The following is a 25,000-nucleotide window of genomic DNA, read 5'->3' as shown; positions in this document are numbered from 1 at the left end:
GCTCAGGAATCCTTTTAGAACAATATGGTAAAGTAAATATGGTATTTTACCATAAAGACTGAGATTGATGTAGGTAGAAACCGGTTAAAACCTAAGAGCACAAACTCTCAAAAGAGATCTTGAGCTCAGCGCTGACATGGAACTTGCTTGACCCTCCCTCAGGGCTCGTTTCCCACTTTGCTTCTCAAAGGTCAGTTGTTTGCTGGTATGAGACCAAGAACTCAACTAACTTCACCTCACATTGGGTTTCCATCCTGAAGTATTCGGAAATCCTGATCTGTTGTATCCAAACTGTCTTCCTTGCATAGGTTTCGCCATGCTCCTTCTTTCTGCAACATGACTGCATTTGGTTCTCTGCCAATCAGGTTTGCACTAATCCTCCAAAGACTTATTTACTCACCAATTCAACAGACATTTCTTGAACATTCACTATATACTTATTTATTCAACATACATTTATATATTTATTAAGATACTACATTCCAGAAATGAACCAAAATCAATGGTGGGCAAAAAGGAGACAGACTCCACACTCATACCATGAGAGCCTATGAGAGAGAACAACATTAATCAGACGAGCATACAAATAACTGTAAAATTACAACCTGGGTAAGAATAGAGGTTTATCAGAAGGACGATTTAGTACAGTTCTGGAGGTTAGGACAGTCTTTCCTTAGGAAGTGATGACTGAGCTAAGATATGAAAAAAGAGTCATTTTCTAGGAGAAGGAAATTGCACTTTGGTAGGAGGGAGTTTTGTACATCGAGCAACCTTAAAGAAAACCCCTGGAGGGGAGTTTGGCCAAGACGGTGGAGTAGGAAGACCCTGAGCTCACCTCCTCTCACGGCCACACCAAAATTACACTATTTACGAGGATAGTAGAGCAAGGACTGATGAGAAAAACCAGAATCTACCAGAAAAGATCTTCTACAGCTAAAGATATAAAGAAGGAACCACAACAAAAGGGGTAGTCGGGACAGAATCATGGTACAATCAAGACCCATACTCCCATGTAGGTGACCCACAAACAGGAGAATAATGAAAATTGCAGGGGTTCTCCCCAAGGAGCGAGGGGTCTGGGCCTCACATTGGGACTCCCCAGCCTTAGGGGTTCTGCACTGGGAAGACAAGCCCCAGAATGTTTGGCTTTGAAGGCCAGCACGGCTTACTTTCGCAATAGTCAAAGGGCTGTAAGAAATAGAGACTTCACTCTCACAGGGCACACACAAAATCTTACCCACTCCGGGACCCAAGGCAAAAGCAGTAATAGGAAACGAGCCAGGGTCAAACCTGCTTACTCATCTTGGAGAGCCTCCAAAAGAGGCAGACGGCAGCTGGGACTCATTCTGGGGACACAGATGCTGGCAGCGGCCATTCTGGGGTGCTCATCCCACGGTGAAGCACTGGTGTTGGCAAGTGTGATTTGGGGATCTGTCCTCTAGCTTATTAGAACTGGGACCTGACCCCACCAACCAGCCAGCCAGGCCCAGTCCTGAGACACCCCAGACCAAGTAGCTAGCTGGGTAGAAACACAGCCCCAGCAGACAGCAGGCCAGCTACCATAGGACCCCTTGAACCCCCAGTCACCCCAGGACACGCCACTGCCCACCAGAGGGGCCGGAACCCAGCCCCACCTGCCAGTAGGCCAGCACTAGCCCTGGCACCACCAAGGCCCTGCAGCCCCACACAATGGAGTATTACTCAGCCATAGAAAAGAATAAAATGTTGTCACTTTCGACAACATGGATGAACCTAGAGGGTATTATGCTAACTGAAATAAATCAGACAAGACAAATACTTTATGATTTCACTTATATGTGGAATCTAAAAAACAAATGAACACACAAAACTAAACAGAGGGCTTCCCTGGTGGCGCAGTGGTTGAGAGTCTGCCTGCCGATGCAGGGGACACGGGTTCGTGCCCCGGTCCAGGAAGATCCCACATGCCGCGGAGCGGCTGGGCCCGTGAGCCATGGCCGCTGAGCCTGCGTGCTCTGCAGGCTGTGCTCCGCAACGGGAGAGGCCACAACAGTGAGAGGCCCACACGCCGCAAAAAAAAAAAAAAAGAACACTAAACAGAAACAGAGTCATAGGCACAGAGAACGAACAGGCGGCGGTTGTCGAGGGGGTGGTGGTGGTGGTGAAGAGGTGAGGGAGGTTAAGAGGTACAAACTTTTAGTTACAAACTAAATCAGTCACAGGTATGAAATGTGCAGTGTGAGGAATATAGTCAATAATTATGTAATATCTTTGTACAGTGGTAGACAACTAGACTTGCCAAGGGGATCATTTTTAAACGTACAGAAATATCAACTCACTGTGTTATGTAACAAAAAACTAATACAGTGTTGTAGCTCAATGATACTTCAAAAACAAACTCCTAGGAAAAGAGATTATATTTGTGGTTACCAGAGGCTGGGTGTGGGAGGAGGGTGAATTGGAGGAAGGTAGTCAAAAGGTACAAACTTCCAGTTATAAGACAAATAAGTTCTAGAGATGTAAGGTACAACGTGATAAAGATAATTTACATGCTGTATCTCATATACAAAAGCTGTTCAGAGAGTAAATCCTAACTGTTCTCATCACAAAGAAAACTTTTTTCTATTTCTTTAACCTTGCATCTATATGAGATGATGGACGATCACTAAACTTATTGTGATAATCATTTTCTTATGTATGTAAGTCAGATCATTACGCTGTACACCCTAAACTTATATAGTGCTGTACATCAATTATAACTCAATAAAACCAAAAGAAAAAATAAAGAAAGAAAAAGAAAAGTTACATTTAAAAAAAGAAGGACTTCCCTGGTAGCTCAGTGGTTAAGAATCCACCTGCCAATGCAGGGGACACGGGTTTGAGCCCTGGTCCAGGAAGATCCCACATGCCATGGAGCAACTAAGCCTGTGCACCACAACTACTGAGCCTACGCTGTAGACCCTGCAAGCCACAACTACTGAGCCCGCATGCCACAACTACTGAAGCCCGCGTGCCTAGAGCCCGTGCTCTGCAATAAGAGAAGCCACCGCAATGAGAAGCCCTCGCACCGCAATGAGGAGTAGCCCCTGCTCGCCACAACTAGAGAAAGCCCGCACACAGCAACAAAGACCCAACACAGCCAAAAATAAATAAATAAACTAATTAATATATATTTTAAAAAAAGAACTACAGTAGATGAAAAGTATTCTCCATTCCCAAACACCCTGGAATCACTTATCAGAGGTAATCACTTATAAGAGGTAATCACTTATCAGAGGCAACTTATGGTTATCAAGGTCTTCACACACACACACACACAAAGAAGCTGTGTGTCTCTATAAAATCTTTTTCTATATTAAACAAGATAATATTACACACACTAATCAACACATTTTAAACATTAAACTTTTAAACATTTCCATATTAGTACCTGCAGAGTTACTTCATTCCTTTTAACAGTTGAAAAGTGTTCCACTGTATGATGTAGCTTAATTTAACCACTGACTTACTGTTAGAATTTACTGATTAGGTAATTTTGAGTTGTCTTTGGCTTAAAGAACAGAAATGTACTTTCTCATGTTCTGGAGACTGGAAGTTCAAGATCTAGGTGCCAGCAGGGGTCAGTTTCCCTGAGGTCTCTCTCAGTGGCTTAGGGATGTCTCCTTCTCACTGTGTCCTCATATGGCTTGTCCTCTCTGTGAGGGCATCCCTAGTGTCTCTTCCTCTTCTCACAGGGACACCAGTCTTATTAGATTAGGGCCCTACCTCACTGGCCTCATTTTAACTCAATCACAATTCAGCCCATAACAAAAAGCATTTCACAACATATTAAAATAAGTATCAGCACTTCATTCCTGATTGCCCCCACTCTCAAACAAACAAAAAAAAAAACTGCTTTAAAATCCTGAAAGTATATTTTCGTAAAGATCCAAAGAAAAATAGAATAATTAGCATTATGTTAGATTAACACCAAAGAGGGAAAATGAAGAGTCAGTCAACTACCCAGTGTACACTTAAGGGGAGGCAGGGGTGGAGCCTGGACTTGGGAAGGGAATGAAGTGGAAGAAGCAGAAGCTGGATTGCAAGGTTTGAACTTCATTCTTGGCAAAGGTGAGGGTGAGCTGCAGGAAATAAATGACATGTTCTATACAGATAGGCAAGAAATGGAGTTTACCAAAGTATATTTTTACCCAGGAAGAAGTCAAAAAGAGATTTAAAAAATGAAAATACATGAAAGGGAACTCGACAGCAAGATCCTGGAGGAGGTGCTACCTATTTTACAAAGAGAATGGGCTCGAGATCTGGTGAAGGCACCGGCCTTGATAAGCCCCGAGACAGAAGAGAATATGAGTGAAGTGTCCACAACATGTTAAAATCAACGAGGATGTAAGATTAACTGCTACTTTTAATTCATGCTTATAAAAAGACAGTCATGAACCTTTAAGAAAAATAGATACATCCGGTAACTTTATGAACAGTGCGATGATTTACAAGTATAACCAGTGTTAGCCCCAAACGGGGGTGGGGGGATTATAAAATAGGGATCTAAAGCCCCCTTCTCCATAATCACTCTCAAGTACGCACGTGTGTCCCCACCCCTACCTGTTACTCTCTCCCCCAAAACAAAACAAAAACTCCATAAAAGTTAAAACAGCGCATCTGCTGCAGAAAGCTGTGCAAAATCAGATTCGCGGCAAATTTAGAACTCTTTAACCTTGATTTTGACCTTCCCACCAGTTTTAGGTAGAAATCCAAGCAGCAGCCACTCTATAGCTTTAGCTGGAATGGACGTGTCTGGTGGTGTAAGGGGCACGTTTCCTTCCCAGCAAGCACATCACTGGGCGGCATTTCTGCCTACACTCCCAGACTCAGTTCTCTTGGGGGAGCTCCGTGGACCGCCGAGAATCCCGCCCGGCACGGGGTGCAAGGCCGGTCGCTCGCCACCAGGGGGCAGCCCCTCAACTCAGGAGCCGCCCTGAGGCGGTGACACGACAGCCTGGATTCTCCGGCGCCGCACCCCCGGACCGGAGGGGAGGGGACCCAGTTCCACGCGTGGCCCAAGCAGAGCCTCGGCCGTGGGTTACGTTACTGTTGGGGGATTCTTCGCCCCGAGTCTGCCTTATTGGAGACTTGGCGTGTGCTTTCCTCACCAACTGTGACAGCAACTTTGCGGAGCTCCCTCTCGCTCCGACGCGACCCTCGGAGAGCCCGGGGTAGCCGGTTTCGGCCCGGACAACCGAGGGCCGAGAGGCCCCACCTCCCGGGGGGGCGGGGCGGGCTGCGAACCCCGCAGGAGCCCAGCCCCGCCCCTGGCGCGGCGGGGAGGAGCCTACCGGGCACCGCCCCCTCGCCCGCACCGCCCCCTCGCCCGCACCGCCCCGCAGTTCCTGCCGCGCCGGAACCGCCTGCCGAACCTCGGCTCCGACCTCCACGCTCTGGCCTGCATCGCGCACCGCGGCCGCCCCATCGTGAGTTTGCCGATCCGAGCGGGTCCGTAGGGTGGGCCGGGGGCCGAGCACCTGGGGACACGGGTACGCCCCAAGGTGTCAGTTACAGATCCGAGAAGGTTCCCGGCAATCGGGGTGTCTGTCTTCTTAGGTTCACGTTCTTGTTCCGTTTCGCCCTTCTTTCCCTATTTGCTGTTTGTCTCAAGACACGTTTCGCTCGCCTCTTTGAATTTGTGAGTCAAGAATTTGACAAAAGATGTGTGATTGTATGTGGGTGTGATTCTGGGTGCGCGCGCGCGGGCATGTAGTTATGGAAAGCTGTGGTCAAAGTTCTGAGAACATATTACTCATCTCCTGGGTTTTTTGGTGCTTTTCCTGTAAAACTTGGGAGGCCCGGATTCGTGAAACACCTCCCTTGTCCTGTCAGAGGTGGTTGGCTCGACCTCAGGCTTCCTGATCTCTCGCTGCCTTTTCCTACCCCAAACCCGCAAGCTGAGCTCACTCACCCACGGGCTCCATACTCCAGCTGGGAACTGGTGCTTTCTTGTGAATTCACTTTACTGGGGGCAATATTAAGAGGTGGTAGATGGGAACGGCAGTTTAAAACCAAAAAAAAAAAAAAAAAGGAGCTGGAATTTTACAAGGAATACAGGGCATGCTCAGGGAGCCAAGCGTACCAGAGATTTGGTGGAGAAAGTGAAGGGAAGAAGTCTAAAAAACTGTGGAGAGCCCGTACCCTGGAGGCTTAAAATCCAGGGGGAGCCACTCAGTTTTTACCTGGGGGAGTGGATGAACCTGAGAGATCTGATTGGAAGACGTGTGAGTAGGATGGCTTGAGGGAGATTGTTGGTGGGAATGTATCCTGGGGACAGAAACCAGATTGGTTTCATCTAGATATGAATGTAAACTGAAGGGACTGATATTTGAGAGATACGTGAAAGAAGATGAACAAAATGAGGTGGCTGACGGTGTACGGAAGCAGGAGGGAGGAAGGACAGAGGCAGATGTAGTGGAAGGGAAGGGTTTGGTGTCTGTCAGTTTAGATTGTTCCCCAAAGCAAAACCTGATAGAAGGACCTGAGTGCAGGTGGTTTATCTGGGAAGTGAGCCCAGTACGGCACAGTGAAGACATGGGGAGGAAGAGACCAGGAAGGAGGGGAAGCCAGCAAGGAAGGGCTGTCGCTGAGCTCTTTACCGCTGCGGGCAGCTGGAACTCAGTTCCTTGGGTGACCTCGTGAGGGGCTCCAGAATGCACCTAGGACAGCCCTGTGGCATTTATCCGTGACGCCCTCCCCCGGGTGAAGCTTACCCTGTATCAGCTCACCGCCACTTCAGGGCACCTGCCAGGTGAGAAAGGTTTCCCAGTGTCCAGGAAAGTCCTCCAGGGCAGTTGCTGGAGTCACAGGCGGTCCGGGGCCCCCAGAGCACCTACTACATGGCTCTTGTCACTTAGGAAGCTAGAAGAGACAGCAGAGGAACAGACACTAGAGTTTTCTCAGTGCTCATTGTACACCTGACACTGGACAAGGCATTTTTATTCGCATTCTCTTCATCTTCAAAAACAATCCTCCAAGGGCTGTACTATTCTCCTTATGTAAATGGAGAGACTAAAGTGTAAGTAATTTATCGAAGAGGAGCTGCTCTGAAGGGAATAATTAACTCAGTTCTAGGCACATCAAATTTTAAAAGACCTGGTAAACCTCAGGATGCTCCCCAAGTAGAGACGGGGAGCTCCCTAGTTAGGGCAGATATGATAAATTGGGAGGCGTTTCCAATTCATTTGGTCAAAGCTACCAGAAGAAATTTAGTTTCTGAAAGGTCAACTGACTTTTTCTTCCAGAGAGGAAAATGCTAAGTCAGCTCAGGTCTCACCTCGATCTACCTGCTCCGTGGGATCCAGCCCCGCCCTCACTCCATTCAGGTCCTGCTCCTCCCTGTGTGTTCCTCCAGCCACCCTGGGGCTTCTCACAGCTAAAATGCTCTCCTGCAGCATTTCAGGCCTCAACTTAAATGTCACGCTTCAGCTTCAAGGTCACTTTTTCCTGTAGGCCTTTCCTGTCATCCAATCTAAAGTAATTTTCCGGTTGCTCGATATCATTATGTTTTATTTTCATCTAACACTTATTAATTGCTGCATTTTATCTGTTTATCTACCTAATTATTGTCCTTCCCCTTCTCAAATATTAGATTCGTGAAAGCAGGGACCTTGTCTGTTGTGTTCCTTGCTGCACCCCCAGGCCGTGGCACACAGTGGGGGACCTGACAAGTAGTTTTCATCTGAATGCATTCAGTTGTTTTTGTTTCCACTCATTCCTTCATTTGTTCTGACCAAGCTCAGTCTTTGCTTTCTTCTCCTGCAGCTGACTGAACCATGGCGACAACTCCTGCTGCTGCCTTTGAGGCCCTCATGGATGGAGTGACAAGCTGGGATGTCCCTAAAGGCCCCATCCCCAGCGAACTCCTTCTAACTGGAGAGGCTGCCTTCCCGGTGATGGTGAATGATCAGGGCCAGGTCCTCATTGCTGCGTCCTCCTATGGCCGAGGCCGCCTTGTGGTTGTGTCCCATGAGGGCTACCTGCTGGACGCCGGCTTGGCCCCATTTCTTCTCAATGCAGTGGGCTGGCTCTGTCCCTCTCCTGGGGCTCCCGTTGGAGTGCACCCATCCCTGGCATCACTAGCAAACATCCTGCAGGGCTCTGGGGTTGAGGCACAGATTCAGCCAGAACCGAGAGAACCCCTGGGGGTTTATTGCATCAATGCCTACAATGACACCATGACTGCAGAGCTGATCCAGTTTGTGAAACGTGGAGGGGGCCTGCTCATGGGGGGCCAAGCCTGGTATTGGGCCAGTCAGCATGGTCGTGACAAGGTGCTGTCCAAGTTCCCAGGGAACCAGGTGACCAGTGTGGCTGGTGTGTACTTCACTGATACCTGTGGGGACAGAAGCCGGTTCAAGGTCTCTAAGAAGGTGCCCAAGATCCCTCTCCAGGTCAGGTGAGTGGTGTTTCCCTATGGGGAGTCTGATGTATGTTCACAATAGATTTGAGCCCCCTCTTCGGTGAGCTTCCAAATACACCTGATTTTCCACTGCTTTTCAGAACCACTACAAATAGAAAATAGGACAATTAAAATGCACTGAAGCCCAAGAGCGGCTGGGTTCTCACTGCCACTCCCACCTGTGGCCAAAGCGACAGTCTAAAACTTGTCTTATTCATCAATCTGTCTAGTGCCTGAGACTTGGAGAGTGTGTGTCAATATCTCTTAAAGGAATGGAAAAGCATTTGTTTCTTTGTGTGAGGCACATACCATGTGCCAGGCCCCATGCAGAAGACCCTTGCTGTCTTGACACTTATATTCCAGTGGAAAATTAGGCAACTAAGGAAACAGATACATACTCTAGCACGTATCGATAAGAGCTACAAGGAAAGTAAAGCAGGATAAGTGACAAAGTGACAGCGAGGGGAGTGGAGAATGCTTTAGTTAGGGTCATCAGGGAAGGCTTATCAGTCAGGCCTGGTCAGCATTAACTGGTGTTTCAAACAGAAGGGATTTAATATGGGTAGCTAACTAAGCAGGCGACACATAGCTGAAAGCTGCACAGGAGGCAGCGAGGTAGCCAGGAGATGAGCAGCAGCAGGACTGGCAGAGGCAGTGGTGGTCCAGCAGCCCAGGGGCTGTAGCCACCTGGTGGAGGCCTGTCCAGCAGGAGCCGGGACCCCAGATGCGGGGACTGTCTGATGGGACCTGGAGCCTAAGAGAAGACACAGTGATGGCCAGAGACACAGCCTGAGAGAGACACATACCTCCGCTCCTTCCTCCTTCCTGCCTTCGGGCTTGGCTGACGGACTGAATGTGGAGTGAGGGGGGGGAAAGAGGAGTCAAGCATTTTGGTGGTCGAATGCCTTAAAGGTGAGTGTTGGGGCTTCCCTGGTGGCGCAGTGTTTGAGAGTCCGCCTGCCGATGCAGGGGACGCGGGTTCGTGCCCCGGTCCGGGAAGATCCCACATGCCACAGAGCGGCTAGGCCCGTGAGCCATGGCCGCTGAGCCATGGCCGCTGAGCCTGCGCGTTCGGAGCCTGTGCTCCGCAACGGGAGAGGCCACAACAGTGAGAGGCCTGCGTATCGCAAAAAAGAAGGTGAGTGTGTTGCCACGTAAGGAGCTGTGAAAGTCTATGAGAAGACAGATTAGAGGAGGTCAGGAGTTTAGTTTTGGATATCTGGGGTTCTAGGTAACTTGTTATCAGTAACTCACTGTGCTTGGCCACATGTAACAGAAGCCTTAGCATAGTGGATTGACCACGTAGGAGTTTATTTTTCTCATGTAACAAAATCCGGGCAAGATAATCAGGCCTGGGGCACTGAGTCCCTGCTTCATGATGACCAGGTTCGTTCATGCAAACCCATTCGCTCCCTTCCTCCCTCGCCCTCCATCTCTCTCTTGCTCTCTCCCCACCCCCGTGGCCCCCACCCCTCCCATCACAATATTTCACTTTTATCTTTATGGTTACAAGATTGGTACTACTGCTTCAGGCACTATAATTACACCTCCGCAAGAATAAGCTAGAATGAATACACCTGCTGAATATGTCTCTTCTAATGCAGAATATAATATATTTTCTGGGAGCCCTGACCATTAGGCTTCTATTATATTTCAGTGGCCAAAATTAGCTCACCTGGCCAACTCTAGCTGCCAGAGGGTCTGAAGGGCCGAATATTTTTAAATGCGCCCTGGCACCTCTGAAGAAATCAAGACTCTGCTACAAGGAAGGGCGTACACATATTTAGTATGCATTTAGCAGTGTCCTCAGCCCCAGGTCCTGGCTCCCTTGGTCTTCCTTCCCTCGGAGAGGGTTGGGAGGTGATGAGTTACTCAGAGAGGCAGGGTGGATCTGATTCACTCCAACTTCTCTTTAATTCTGAGGGACAAACAAGGTTAAATCCCATCAACCTAACTGCTCTTAATTGTTCCAAAGGACTCCTGTTCATCAAACTAAACCTGTTTTTCTTCATCCACGCCTACATTTGTCACCTCTGCCACTGAATCTGAAGTATGTTTTATGTTTGTTTTAACTTTTAATTATGGAAAAGTTCAGAGATATGCAAAAGTAGAACAGGACAAAGAGCCCCCATGCAGCCATGACCCAAGCTCAGTAACAGCCAACTCAGTCAATCTAATTTTATCTGTAGCCACACCCTCGCTTCACCCCAGATTATTTTGAAGCAAATCACAGACATCATATCATTCCATCTGTTTTTTAATATGTATCCCTAACGATGTAAATCGTTTTGAAAACATAACCACAAGGCACCATTATCATACCCGAAAGAAGTAATACTCTCTTAATGTCATTATTCGTTTCCATAACTGTCTTATTTTTTCACTGTTTGTTGGAATTGGTCTTTTATTAAAACCCAAATATTTTGATTGCTTGATATGAATTTTATGTCTCATATAATGTTGAGTTTCTTTTCCAATTCTTTTTATCTCTTGCTGCTTTTTTGTTGAAGAAACTAGGTACTTTGTCCTGAAGTTTCTCCACAGTACAGAATGTGTTTCCTTCAAAACAATCGGAGTTTTGCTGATTGAATCCCTGTGGTGTCATTAAATGTATTCCTCTGTTCTCTATATTTCTTGTAAATTGGAAGTTAAATCTGGATTCTACAGCAGGGATTGGCAAACTATGGCCTGTGGGCCAGCCCCGTTTACATAAATAAAGTTTTATTGGAACACAGCGGTGTCCATTTGTGTCCATATTGTCTGTGGTTGTTTGCACAGGCTCCGGATGCGCAGGTTCAGCGGCCATGGCTCACGGGCCCAGCCGCTCCGCGGCATGTGGGATCTTCCCGGACCGGGGCACGAACCCGTGTCCCCTGCATCGGCAGGCAGACTCCCAACCACTGTGCCACCAGGGAAGCCCTGTGGTTGTTTTTGAGTTACAATGGCAGAGTTGAGTTGTGTCAGTGGCAAACATGTGGCCCACAAGCCTTATAGTTATTATTGGGCTGCTCAGAAAAAGTTTCCCACCTCCTGGTTGAGAGGCTTGATCAGATGCGTGTTCGAATTTTATATAAGTCAGTGCGTGACCGCACTGGCCAATGGCTTGATCCTTGTAGAACTGGGATGGCAGGCAACATTTTTTCCTTACAGTTTGTCTTACAAAATATCAGATATTTGGAAATTCAGTTAATCGAAAAAATTACACTGGTAGCTCCGGCAAAGCTGAATATAAGACTTGGTTTTCAAATTTCTCTTCCTATTCTGGATCTTCCTTCAGCTCCTGAAAAGCCAATTTATTTTCCTTATTCAGTTTCAGCTCAAACACCCTCCTCAGGGGAGTCTTCCTCGATGACTCTTGAAACTAAGACTAAACTTCCAGTTTCACTTTTCTCCATCTCTTGCCTAAACATCAGTGATCACGATCTGTAAATACCCAACATGTGTGCTTGCTGGTACCTGTCTAGCCAACCAAAGACTAAAGTTCCACGGATGTACTGATCTTGCCTGTCACGTGTGCTGCGTTATTCTCAGTGCCTGATGTGTGAAACATGGTAGAGAGAAACAGGTATTTGTAGACTGTGTAAATTAATGAATAAATATATGAACGAATACACATCCTAAACCACGAGAAAGGAAAGGGTGGCCTGGGTACCAGGGTTGAGCCTACAGACAGCTTCATGTTATAGAATGTGCTGTGTCTCAGGCTTCCAGCCTTAGCCCAAAACTGAGCTGGAGTTGACTGACCCCATCAACTCTAAAGTCTTAAAAGGCCTGTATGGTGCCCAGGCCCTCAGCTCAGATTCCTGCCGCCTTCACGCATGTCTCCTTTGAGGTTTTCAGTGAACTTTCCTGCCAACAAATCTTGGTCAATGGCTCCTGGGCTGACCGAACAGGTTTGCTGACTTTAAATTGCTGCAGGAGGCTCTGGAGCTCCTTAAGGGAACTGCCCTGTCTGCCCAGGGGAAGAGCAGTCTCATAAAACCAACAAAAGATCCTCTCAAGGGTCCTATCCCCCAGGGCAAAAGCTGCCTGCACACCTAGTTTTACACACCTGAGGAGGTCCTGCCTGTACTTTAACGTGCAAAGCCAGACCCAAAGGCATTTGCTGCTTTTATACCAAGACACAGGAGAGTCTGGGGAAAAATTAATCTCAGATCAGCACCTCATTACTCTTACACATGGCATAACCTACAAGGTCTAGAGTGTATTAGGAGCTGCTCATATAAAAGTAAATACAAACTAGTAGCTTAGGTTTATGCCTCTCTTAAAGATGATGTGTTCTCTCTCTTGATCATCACCACATTCCCATAGAGTGCAAAGGTCTTTGTCTGAGGACTCTCAGCTTGTAAGCAGCACTGTTCTGTTTTCATATTCAAGACCCATAAATGTAGAGAGTTTCCAGGTAAAGGTAGTGTGAAATGAGCCTAGAGCCCAGAATTGCCCTCTCCATCAAATCTGACCAAGTGAATGAAAAGTAGTAAGCAAACAACTAAATGTGGAGGTTCTGATGCTGATCCCACGTACTGCGAAAGCACAGTCGGTGGGAGTGCCAGCTGACTGATGTGTGGCACGGTGTGCAGTATCTCCTGAGACTGTACCTACCCACGATGCACAACCACAGGAAAAAGTTGAAACAAATCCAAGAAGTATCACTGATGCCTTCTCATGCTGTAGAAGAATGAACAAATTGGGTGAGTAGACACTTAAGGGAAAAAATCCTCAAACGTAAAAGCAGCAAAGCTCCTTCAGAATTTGGTGGAGGCAGAAAGGGATGCTGGAGTTCGCCATCTTCCAAAGACAGTGGTGGGCTGAACACCTCCAGTGCATTCCATGCCTGGCTGGGTGGAGTAGGCCTTGCTTTAGGTCCCTAAAGAGGGGAGGGACACACCCCCAGTAAGGACAGCAATAGGCCCCAGCTGATCTTTGCCCTTCAGTTAGAGATACAGACGTTAAGCAATAAGAAAGTGGAAGGAAGCATTATACAGACCCCAATGTAATTTGAGAAGGTGGTGGATGTGGTACGTGTCTACAAACAAACTGGTCTGGGGTAACTTAGAAAGAACATCAAGAGGACCTCACCCACACGATATCAGAACATGCAAAAGATCTGCTCATGCCCATGGTGAAAAAAAAAACAACTGTGTAATAACTATATAAAAAGGCTATATTAAATTTAAAAGGGAAATATTAGACAGAAATTTAGTGTGGAAAGACAACAGAATCAATCATGGCTGGAAGAAAAATATGACCCAATGAACAGAACAGAATATTTGCAGACTATATAATTAGTGAATAAATACATGAATGAGGACACATTCACTCCTTGAGAATGCTTCATGCTCTAACAGAACTTTCTAAAAATGTATGTTATATAAAACAAGAGACAGAATGAGATGAAAAGGGGGAATTTCAGAGTGAAGAAAACAAATTAAGAAGCAAACACCCCACGTGAAACAGGTCTAGTAGCCAGCACACGGGAGAGAAGAGACAAGGCCAAGGCACGGTGACAATGACAGCAGCTCGCCTCACACTGAACTCTCTGATCATTGCTGTCGTTACTATGACAGGTTTTAAATCTCCATCAGAAAGCCATCTCCTGTATCACCTGTTTGCTCAGGTGTGATCTGGTACCTGAGCACTGCCACCTCTCCCTTCCTTTCCTCAGTGCCCTCTCTTGCACTTCCAGCTCTGAAGGAGCACATGCTTTTCCTTTTCCATAAATGCAGTATATTCACACTTTCATGTCTACTTAAAGCCTCTTTTGCACAAAATATACCTGTTGATTGCCGCATACCCAACTGTGGTCTTCATTCAAAACTCAGTAGTTGAGAGATTACTGGTGTGTGGACAACATCACTGGCTTTAGAGACAAACCACCCTGGATTTGTTTCCTGTCCTTTCCAGTTATTAGCTAAGAAACATGGGGCAAATAGCCTAACTTTTCTGTCTCATCTATAAAGCAAGAATAATAACTTTCAGGTTTATTATAATGATTAAACGAGATGATCTGTATGTGTAAATAAATGCCTAGAACATATTAAACCTCATTAAATAATAGCTACTTTCATTATGTTATTATACAAACTTAAATACTGTAAATAGATATTATACAAGACTCAAATATTGGTAAATAGAAACATCTGTTGAGAATTCCTTGACATCCCATCTTCTATGCTTGCTTGTCCAGCCTTCCTCCCTTCCTTTCTTCCTTCTCTCCTCCCTCCCTCCCTCCCTCTCTCGCTCCTTTCTTTTCTTTTGAGAAACATTTCACCTTTTTTAAAAATTTTTTTAAAGATTTTTCTTTTTGATGTAGACCAATTTTTAAGTCTTTATTGAATTCGTTACAATATTGCTTCTGTTTTCCGTTTTGGTTTTTTGGCCGCGAGGCACGCGGGATCTTAGCTCGCTGACCAGGGATTGAACCCGTAACCCCTGCGCTGGAAGGCAAAGTCTTAACCACTGGAACGCCAGGGAAGTCCCGAAACATTTCACCATTTTACAAAAAATATTTCAAAATGAATTCAAGCTTATAATGAAAAATACAAGGGCAGGAATACAGACGCAATGTAGAGAATGGATGTGTGGACACGGGTCGGGGGGCGGGAGGGGACGGGTGGGATGAACTGGGAGCTTAGGTTTGACATAAATAAGATACATAGATACCATGTGTAAAATAGATAGCTAGTGGGAACCTGCTGTACAGCACAGGGAGCTCAGTTCGGTGCTCTGTGATGACCTAGATGAGTGGGATGGGGGGGTGAGGGAGGTCCAAGCGGGAGGGGATACAGGTATACATAGAGCTGATTCACCTCATTGTACAGCAGAAACTAACACAACATTGTAAAGCAATTATACTCAAATTAAAAAATGTATAGAGGAGAGTGGCCAAGTGTCTTTCATCCCACACCACAGTTCCCAGTCTCATGCATCTGGACTAAGGCAGCCGCTCTTAGAAGTTTGATACAGATCCTGTCAATTGCTTGTCTATGCCTGTGTGTGTGTTCTAAAACATTATATCTTTAATGTATCACGTTTGAGGATGTCTTCATTTCTGTTATATTTACACAACGAACTGACAGAGCACAGCATTCTAGGCTCTCACTTTCTCACCCTCAGATTCCAGGCGATATTGCACCATTGTGTTCTGGTTCTAATCAAGTTTGTCAGTCATTCTGCTCAAATCATCTCTATCCTTTTTTTCTTTTTTTTTTTTAATTGATCCATTGGATGCTGAGAGATCTGTTACTATTTTCAAATGTGATTATGAATTCATCAAATTTTAATTTTCTTTGTAGCAGTTTTTGCTTTCAGCACTTTGTTTTTAGGCCCATAAAAATTAATGAAAATTATATCTTTGGAAGGCTTAACTTCTATTCATAGAAAATATTCATCTTTTGTTTACTTCTTTCCTCTTTGAAATCAATTGCATCTCATATTAATACCGGCACTTCTGCTTTCTTTTTGTTGTATCTTCCAGATATACCTTTGTTGATTTCCTCATTTCAATCTTTGTGTACCATTTATTGATAGTTTCAATTGTGTCTTTTGTAAGCAGCTTATACCTAGATGTTTTTAGCCCAGTCTGAGAGCATCTGTCTCTTTGTATACAAATTTAATCCAGTCCTAGATAGTGATAATTCAAGTGTATTTCTTACTCTTGCCTTGTTGTTTCCCGGTTTTGTTTTTATACTTTGTTTCTTTTTACATTTTTTCTTCGTTACAGTATTTGACCTAGTTTTCTCTACTCCTTAAATTCTCCCAGCATATTTGTAGATTATGCTTCTCAGTTCTATTTTTCCATCAGTTACCTTAACATTTAAAATTTAATTCTTAATTACCTGAGAAATATATTCATACCTTCTCCGTATTTGAAAAAAAAATACTGATGAGACAAGTCCCCTTTGAGCAGCTCTTTCAATACCAACCCCTTGTCTCCATCACACAATTCAGAATACTTCTTACACTCCTGTGATTTTTGTCCTGACTTTTTTGACATATATATTGACATATATTTATTTTGTTTTATTTTTGTCTTATATAAATTGTATCACCAAATTGTTAGTTTTTATTTTTAAAATTTTTACTCAAAAAACTGTTCTGGAACATCTGACCACGTTAGTTCTCAGAGGTCTCCCTGTAGTTTGTAACTGATAAATAGTAAGCTGTAGTATGATTAAATGCCAGGCTTTTATTTGCTCCTCCTTCATGGTACTCTGCACACCGTCTTCCCACCCCTTCCCCAGGAACCATGTTGACAACCCAGGATGTCATCTTCCATAGTTTTCCTCAGGCCCATATAATCATTTCATATATAGTATATGTATACATACATGGGTGTGCACACATGTCTCTGTATATATGCATGCCTATGTGTATATATAAACACATAAAAATACATACACACACATGTACTCCTGGATAAGTGAGAGGGTGAGTCCTTTTTCAGAAGAAAGGTGAGAGGCATTGCAGCTCAGAGGCTGCTCTCAGCCCACTGCATGTTAATTTTACATGATTGCCCCCTCATTTCTGTGGCATGTCTTACTACCGCTAGGTAGTGCTTCCCACCGGACACCACACTAGGTGCTGTTGGAACTAGAGACACACAAGATATGGTCCTACCCCTGGGTAACTTTCTGATTCAGTTATCAGTGTTTTTAAAGTAAGTCCAAGGGGCTTCCCTGGTGGCACAGTGGTTGAGAATCCACCCGCCAATGCAGGGGACACAGGTTCAAGCCCTGGTCCGGGAAGATCTCACATGCCACGGAGCAACTAAGCCGTGTACCACAACTACTGAGCCTGCGCTCTAGAGCCCGCGAGCCACAACTACTGAAGCCCGCGTGCCTAGAGCCCGTGCTCCGCAACAAGAGAAGCCACCGCAATGAGAAGCCCGCGCACCACAACAAAGAGTAGCCCCCACTCGCTGCAACTAGAGAAAAGCCCGCGCGCAGCAACCAAGACCCAACGCAGCCAAAAGTTAATTAAAAACAAAAAACGTTAGTCCAAGAATGTCAGGATACATCCAGACCAATTTTACAGATCACCTACCCCCAGAGTGTCCTGTGTGGATCAGTTTTCAGAATTGTGACTGGGTCAACGTCCTAGGGCTGCCATAACCAAGTACCACAGATTGGCTGGCTTAAACAGCAGAATTTTGTCACCGCACCACTGAAGGCTAAAAATCTGGGATCAAGGGGTTGGCAGGGTTGGTTCCTTCTGAGGTTGTGGGGAGAATAAGCTCCAGGCCGCTCTCCTGCTTCTGGTGGTTTCCTGGCACTCTTTAGCCTTCCCTGGCTTGCAGAAGCATCACCCTGATCTCTGCCTTCATTTTTACATGGCGTTCTCCCTATGTGTGTGCATCTGTGGCCAAACTTCCTCTTGTTATAAGGACACCAGTCATGGTGGATTGGGCCCACCGTATCCTAACTTAGCTAATCATATCTGCAATGATCCTATTTCCAAATAAGGTCACATTCTGAGGTCCTGGGGGTTAGGACTTCAACAAATGAATTTGGAGGAGACACAACTCAACCCATAACCCTGTATACCCTTAGTACTTTTAGGTATTAAGGTCCCTGTCTATCAGGTATGAAGTCTTTCATTATCAGATAAATATTCTGTGTGTATTTGTGTGTTTTACATACCCACTAACATGTGTTGAAGACTTACTATATATCAGATACTATGTTAGCCAACTCAGGGACGTCGTCTTTATTGAATACTCCCAGACACAAGTGGTGATAAGCAAGTGGTGGCTTGGAGAGGGGATGTAAATTTCACAGGCTCTTCCAGCTACTCTGCCAAGGGAGGAAGCAGGATCATCCTGACCAGTCAGAGCCAGAGTCCACCAATGACCTGCTCAGCTGGACAGCGGCGGTTAGACATTTTTATAAGCACATGAGTGTAAACCTTCAGGTTCCCAGTCTCATTATCACATCTCTCCATAGTGAAGGTGTTTTATCAGTAGCTGGACTTCACAAGGTGCCCGTCAGAAGATTCCAGCAGAACACTTAGTGTGGAAGCTACGTCTATAAGCTAAGTGTTGTGGCTCAACGTCATTGCCCCACAAAATAAGTCTTTAAGCCTCTACAGGTGGAAAAAAGGTACAAGCTAAACTGATGCCAGAACCCTCTTGACATTTGGCCATGTTAGTTGAAAACGGAATGATAAAATTAAAACGTGTGTCTCCATTTTCATGCTAAAGAGAAATTAAGGAGAAACTGTACGGGAGGAATTTTCTTCAGTAATGTTTTGCTACTTGAGTGACTAAACCTTTTTATTAACATTTGATTTTTATTATGAGACAAAGTTTTATAAACGTAATTAAAATCATCTAAATCCCACTAGCCAAGATGATCACTGAGGACATTTTGATAAACATACTCTGGATAATGTTTCTCTGGTCTTGTGGATTTTGTTTTTTGTTTGTTTGTTTGTTCTTGGCAGTTTGTTGTGCAAAATGTGGCTTATTTAGAGCATAGTATATTAGAATCTGACTTAAAATTTTTTCTATGAAGCATTTTCCAGTAATTATTTTAATTGCCATATGATATGCTATCTACAGTTAACCATAACTTATTTAACCAATCTCCTGTCGCTTGACAAAGTATCTACAAATGGGTTTTAAAAATTCTTGAAATACAAAATCTTTCCTCAATTCACTACATTTTGACCATTTCTCAATAAGAAGTAGTAAATATGCTCATCAGATTTAAGTGACAATATTTTAACATCTTTATTGGAGTATAATTGCTTTACATTGTTGTGTTAGTTGCTGCTATATGACAAAGTGAATCAGCTATACGTATACATATATCCCCATATCCCCTCCCTCTTGCGTCTCCCTCCCACCCTCCCTATCCCACCCCTCTAGGTGGTCACAAAACATCGAGCTGATCTCCCATGAAATGCAGCTGCTTCCCACTAGCTAGCTATTTTACATTTGGTAGTGTATGTATGTCCATGCCACTCTCTCACTTCGTTTCAGCTTTCCCTTCCCACTCCCCGTGTCCTCAAGTGCATTCTCTACATCTGCGACTTTATTCCTGTCCTACCGCTAGGTTCTTCAGAACCACTTTTTTTTTTTTAAGATTCCATATATATGTGTTAGCATATGGTATTTGTTTTTCTTTTTCTGACTTACTTCACTCTGTGTAACAGACTCTAGGTCCGTCCACCTGACTACAAATAACTCAATTTCGTTTCTTTTTATGGTTGAGTAATATTCCATTGTATATACATGCCACATCTTCTTTATCCATTCATCTGTCGATAGACACTTAGGTTGCTTCCATGTCCTGGCTATTGTAAATAGTGCTGCAATGAATATTGTGGTACATGACTCTTTTTGAATTATGCTTTTCTCAGGGTATATGCCCAGTAGTGGGACTGCTGGGTCATATGGTAGTTCTAGTTATAGTTTTTTAAGGAACCTCCGTACTGTTCTCCATAGTGGCTGTATCAATTTACATTCCCACCAACAGTGCAAGAGGGTTCCCTTTTCTCCACACCCTCTCCAGCATTTATTGTTTGTAGATTTTTTGACGCTGGCCATTCTGACTGGTGTGAGGTGATACCTCATTGTAGTTTTGATTTCCATGTCTCTCATGATTAGTGATGTTGAGCATCCTTTCATGTGTTTGTTGGCAATCTGTGTATCTTCTTTGAAGAAATATCTGTTTATGTCGTCTGCCCATTTGGGGTTGGGTTGTTTGTTTTTTTGAACTGAGCTGCATGAGCTGCTTGTATATTTTGGAGATAAATCCTTTGTCAGTTGCTTCACTTGCAAATATTTTCTCCCATTCGGAGGGTTGTCTTTTCATCTTGCTTATAGTTTCCTTTGCTGTGCAAAAGCTTTTAAGTTTCATTAGGTCCCATCTGTTTTCGTTTTTATTACCATTTCTCTAGGACGTGGGTCAAAAAGGATCTTGCTGTGATTTATGTCACAGAGTGTCTGCCTATGTTTTCCTCTAAGAGATTTATAGTGTATGGCCTTATATTTAAGTCTTTAATCCATTTTGAGTATATTTTTGTGTATGGTGTTAGGAAGTGTTCTAATTTCATTCTTTTACATGTAGCTGTCCAGTTTTCCCAGCACCACTTATTGAAGAGGCTGTCTTTTCTCAATTGTATATCCTTGCCTCCTTTATCAAAGATAAGGTGACTATATGTGCGTGGGTTTACCTCTGGGCTTTCTATCCTATTCCATTGATCTATTTTTCTGTTTTTGTGCCAGTACCATACTGTCTTGATTACTGTAGCTTTGTAGTATAGTCTGAAGTAAGGGAGCCTGATTCCCTCAGCTCTGTTTTTCTTTCTCAAGATTGCTTTGGCTACCCGGGGTCGTTTGTGTTTCCATACAAACTGTGCAATTGTTTGTTCTAGTTCTGTGAAAAATGCCAGTGGTAGTTTGATAGGGATTGCACTGAATCTGTAGATTGCTTTGGGAAGTAGAGTCATTTTCACACTGTTGATTCTTCCAATCCAAGAACATGGCATATCTCTCCATCTATTTGTATCATCTTTAATTTCTTTCATCAGTGTCTTATAGTTTTCTGCATACAGGTTTTCTGCCTCCTTAGGTAGGTTTATTGCTAGATATTTTATTCTTTTTGTTGCAATGATAAATGGGAGTGCTTCCTTAATTTCTCTTTCAGATTTTTCATCATTAGTGTATAGGAATGCAAGAGATTTCTGTGCATTACCTTTGTATCCTGCTACTTTACCAAAGTCATTGATTAGATCTAGTAGTTTTCTGGTAGCATCTTTAGGATTCTTATGTACAGTAGCATGTCATCTGCAAACAGTGACAGTTTTACTTCTTCTTTTCTGATTTGGATTCCTTTTATTTCTTTTTCCACTCTGAATACTGTGGATAAAACTTCCAAAACTATGCTGAATAATAGTGGTAAGAGTGGGCACCCTTGTCTTGTTCCTGATCTTAGTGGAAATGGTTTCAGTTTTTCACCATTGAGGACGATGTTGGCTGTGGGTTTGTCATATATGACCTTTATTATGTTGAGGTAAGTTCCCTCTGTGCCTACTTTCTGGAGGGTTTTTATCATAAATGGGTGTTTAATTTTGTTAAAAGCTTTTTCTGCATCTACTGAGATGATCATATGGTTTTTATCCTGCAATTTGTTAATATGGTGTATCACATTGATTGATTTGCATATATTGAAGAATCCTTGTATTCCTGGGATAAACCCCACTTGATCATGGTGTATGATCCTTTTAATGTGCTGCTGGATTCTGTTTGCTAGTATTTCGTTGAGGATTTTTGCATCTATGTTCATCAGTGATATTGGCCTGTAGTTTTCTTTTTTTTGTAACATTTTTGTCTGGTTTTGGTATTAGGGTGATGGCGGTCTCGTAGAATGCGTTTGGGAGTGTTCCTCCCTCTGCTATATTTTGGAAGGGTTTGAGAAGGATCGGTGTTAGCTCTTCTCTAAATGTTTGATAGAATTCGCCTGTGAAGACATCTGGTCCTGGGCTTTTGTTCGTTGGAAGGTTTTTAATCACAGTTTCAATTTCAGTGCTTGTGATTGGTCTGTTCATATTTTCTATTTCTTCCTGGTTCAGTCTCGGAAGGTTGTGCTTTTCTAAGAAATTGTCCATTTCTTCCAGGTTGTCCATTTTATTGGCATATAGTTGCTTGTAGTAATCTCTCATGATCCTTTGTATTTCTGCAGTGTCAGTTGTTACTTCTCCTTTTTCGTTTCTAATTCTGTTGATTTGAGTCTTCTCCCTTTTTATCTTGATGAGTCTGGCTAATGGTTTATCAATTTTGTTTATTTTCTCAAAGAACCAGCTTTTAGTTTTATTTGTCTTTGCTATCGTTTCCTTCATTTCTTTTTTATTTATTTCTGATATGATCTTTATGATTTCTTTCCTTCTGCTAACTTTGGGTTTTTTTTTTTTATTGTTGTTCTTCTTTGTCTAATTGCTTTAGGTTGTTTTTTTGAGATTTTTCTTGTTTCTTGAGGTAGGATTGTATTGCTATAAACTTCCCTGTTAGAACTGCTTTTGCTGCATCCCATAGGTTTTGTGCCATCGTGTTTTGTCATTTGTTTCTAGGTATTTTTAAATTTCCTCTTTGATTTCTTCAGTGATCTCTTGGTTATTTAGTAGCATATTGTTTAGCCTCCATGTGTTTGTATTTTTAACAGTTTTTTTCCTGTAACTGATATCTAGTCTCACAGCGTTGTGGTCAGAAAAGATATTTGATACAATTACAATTTTCTTAAATTTACCACGGCTTGATTTGTGACCCAAAATATGATCTCTCCTGGGGAATGTTCCATGAGCACTTGAGAAAAATGTGTATTCTGTTGTTTTTGGATGGAATGTCCTACAAATATCAATTAAGTTCATCCTGTTTAATGTACCATTTAAACCCTGTGTTTCCTTATTTATTTTCATTTTGGTTGATCTGCCCACTGGTGAAAGTGGGGTGTTAAAGTCCCCCACTATGATTGTGTTACTGTTGATTTTCCCTTTTATGGCTGTTAGCATTTGCCTTATGTATTAAGATGCTCCTATGTTGGGTGCATAAATATTTACAATTGTTATATCTTCTTCTTGGATTGATCCCTTGATCATTATGTAGTGTCCTCCTTTGTCTCTTGTAATAGTCTTTGTTTAAAAGTCTATTTTGTCTGATGTGAGAATTGGTACTCCAGCTTTCTTTTGATTTCCATTTGCATGGAATATCTTTTTACATCCCCTCAGTTTCAGTCTGTATGTGTCCCTAGTTCTGAAGTGGGGCTCTTGTAGACAACATATATATGGGTCTTGTTTTTGTATCCATTCAGCCAGTCTAGGTCTTTTGGTTTGAGCATTTAGTCCATTTACATTTAAGGTAATTATCGATATGTATGTTCCTACTACCATTTTCTTAATTGTTTTGGGTTTGTTATTGTAGGTCTTTTCCTTGTCTTGTGTTTCCTGCGTAGAGAAGTTCCTTTAGCATTTGTTGTAAAACTGGTTTGTTGGTGCAGAATTCTCTTAGCTTTTGCTTGTCTGTAAAGGTTTTAACTTCTCCGTCAAATCTGAGTGAGATCCTTGCTGGGTAGAGTAATCTTGGTTGTAGGTTTTTCTCCATCATCACTTTAAATATGTCCTACCACTCCATCCTGGCTTGCAGAGTTTCTGCTGAAAGATCAGCTGTTAAATGGAGATTCATTTGTATGTTATTTGTTGCTTTTCCCTTGCTGCTTTTAGTATTTGTTCTTTGTATTTAATTTTTGATAGTTTGATTAATATGTGTCTTGGCATGTTTCTCCTTGGATTTATCCTGTATGGGACTCTCTGTGTTTCCTGGACTTGACTATTTCCTTTCCCATGTTTGAGAAGTTTTCAACTATAATCTTTTCAAATATTTTCTTAGTCCCTTTCTTTTTGTCTTCTTTTCTGGGACCCCTGTAATTCGAATGTTGGTACATTTAATGTTGTCCCCGAGGTCTCTGAGACAATCCTCAATTCTTTTCATTCTTTTTTCTTTATTCTGCTCTGCTGTAGTTATTTCCACTATTTTATCTTCCAGGTCACTTCTCCGTTCTTCTGCCTCAATTATTCTGCTATTGATTCCTTCTAGAGAATTTTTTATTTCATTTATTGTGTTGTTCATCATTGTTTGTTTGCTCTTTAGTTCTTCTAGGTCCTTGTTAAATATTTCTTGTATTATCTCCATTCTATTACCAAGATTTTGGATCATCTTTACTATCATTATTCTGAATTCTTTTTCAAGTCGGCTGCCTATTTCCTCTTCATTTGTTTGGTCTGGTGGGTTTTTACCCTGCTCCTTCATTTGCTGCATAGGTCTCTGTCTTCTCATTTTGCTTAACTTACTGTGTTTGGGGTCTCCTTTTCGCAGGCTGCATGTTCGTAATTCCCATTTTTTTTTTTTGGTGTCTGCCCCCTGTGGGTAAGGTTGGTTTAGTGGCTTGTGTAGGCTTCCTGGTGGTGGGAACTGGTGCCTGTCTTCTGGTGCATGCAGTTGGATCCTGACTTTCTGGTGGGCAGAACCGCATCCGGTGGTGTGTTTTGGGGTGTCTGTGAACTTAGTATGATTTTAGGCAGCCTCTCTGCTAATGAGTGGGGTTGTGTTCCTTTTTGCTAGGTGTTTGGCATGGGGTGTCCAGCACTGGAGCTTGCTGGTCATTGAGTGGAGCTGGGTCTTAGCACTGAGACGGAGGAGATCTCTGGGAGAGCTCTCCCAGATATTACATGGGGCCAGAAGGTCTCTGGTGGACCAATATCCTGAATTCAGCTCTCCCACCTCAGAGGCTCAGGCCTGACACCTGGCCGGAGCACCAAGACCCTGTCAGCCACATGGCTGGAGTGCCTTCAGAGTTGGAGAAGGTGGCCTGCAGTGGCTGTCCTTCTGCGCTGCACATTAGAATCACCTCAGTGACAATTTTTAAAGAGTGAGTTTGTATAAATCTTCAAGTGTAGTATTAAATAGTTTACATGTAACATGTTCCTAGATCAGTGCTAGCACGTGGAGAGGGGGATTTGATTTTTACTGCCTTCTTTTACAGAAATGTTACTCTGAAAAATGTCTAAGTAGGACTACTTTCT

The 25,000-nt window shown here is 43.5% G+C and overlaps 1 protein-coding gene and 1 long non-coding RNA gene across 3 annotated transcripts in view; one reads left to right on the top strand and one right to left on the bottom strand.

Moving 5' to 3' along the window:
• The window catches only part of LOC307191167, a 204,936-nt gene that overhangs the window by 28,228 nt on the left and 151,708 nt on the right, over nucleotides 1-25,000 (bottom strand). Inside the window, exon 3 of one of the 2 annotated variants that reach the window (XR_013829627.1) lies at nucleotides 6,735-6,882. This is a non-coding gene — a long non-coding RNA (uncharacterized lncRNA). Of the gene's footprint in view, nucleotides 1-5,416; nucleotides 6,883-25,000 lie in introns of those variants that run through there. The other variant, XR_013829628.1, reaches the window with a different exon arrangement.
• Nucleotides 1-25,000, top strand: part of TCAF1 (TRPM8 channel associated factor 1) — a 91,725-nt gene that overhangs the window by 55,321 nt on the left and 11,404 nt on the right. Inside the window, exons 1-2 of the mRNA XM_079930983.1 lie at nucleotides 5,290-5,447; nucleotides 7,786-8,419. Coding sequence (XP_079787109.1) covers nucleotides 7,797-8,419 — 623 coding nt within the window. The 5' untranslated portion in view covers nucleotides 5,290-5,447; nucleotides 7,786-7,796. Of the gene's footprint in view, nucleotides 5,448-7,785; nucleotides 8,420-25,000 lie in introns of the transcript that reaches the window.

The sequence above is a fragment of the Stenella coeruleoalba genome (genome assembly GCF_951394435.1).
Source record: "Stenella coeruleoalba genome assembly, chromosome: 9".
In the NCBI taxonomy this organism is placed as follows: Eukaryota; Metazoa; Chordata; class Mammalia; order Artiodactyla; family Delphinidae; genus Stenella; species Stenella coeruleoalba.
Note: the sequence above shows the minus strand (reverse complement) of the source record. Positions and strands in the feature narration are given on the sequence as shown.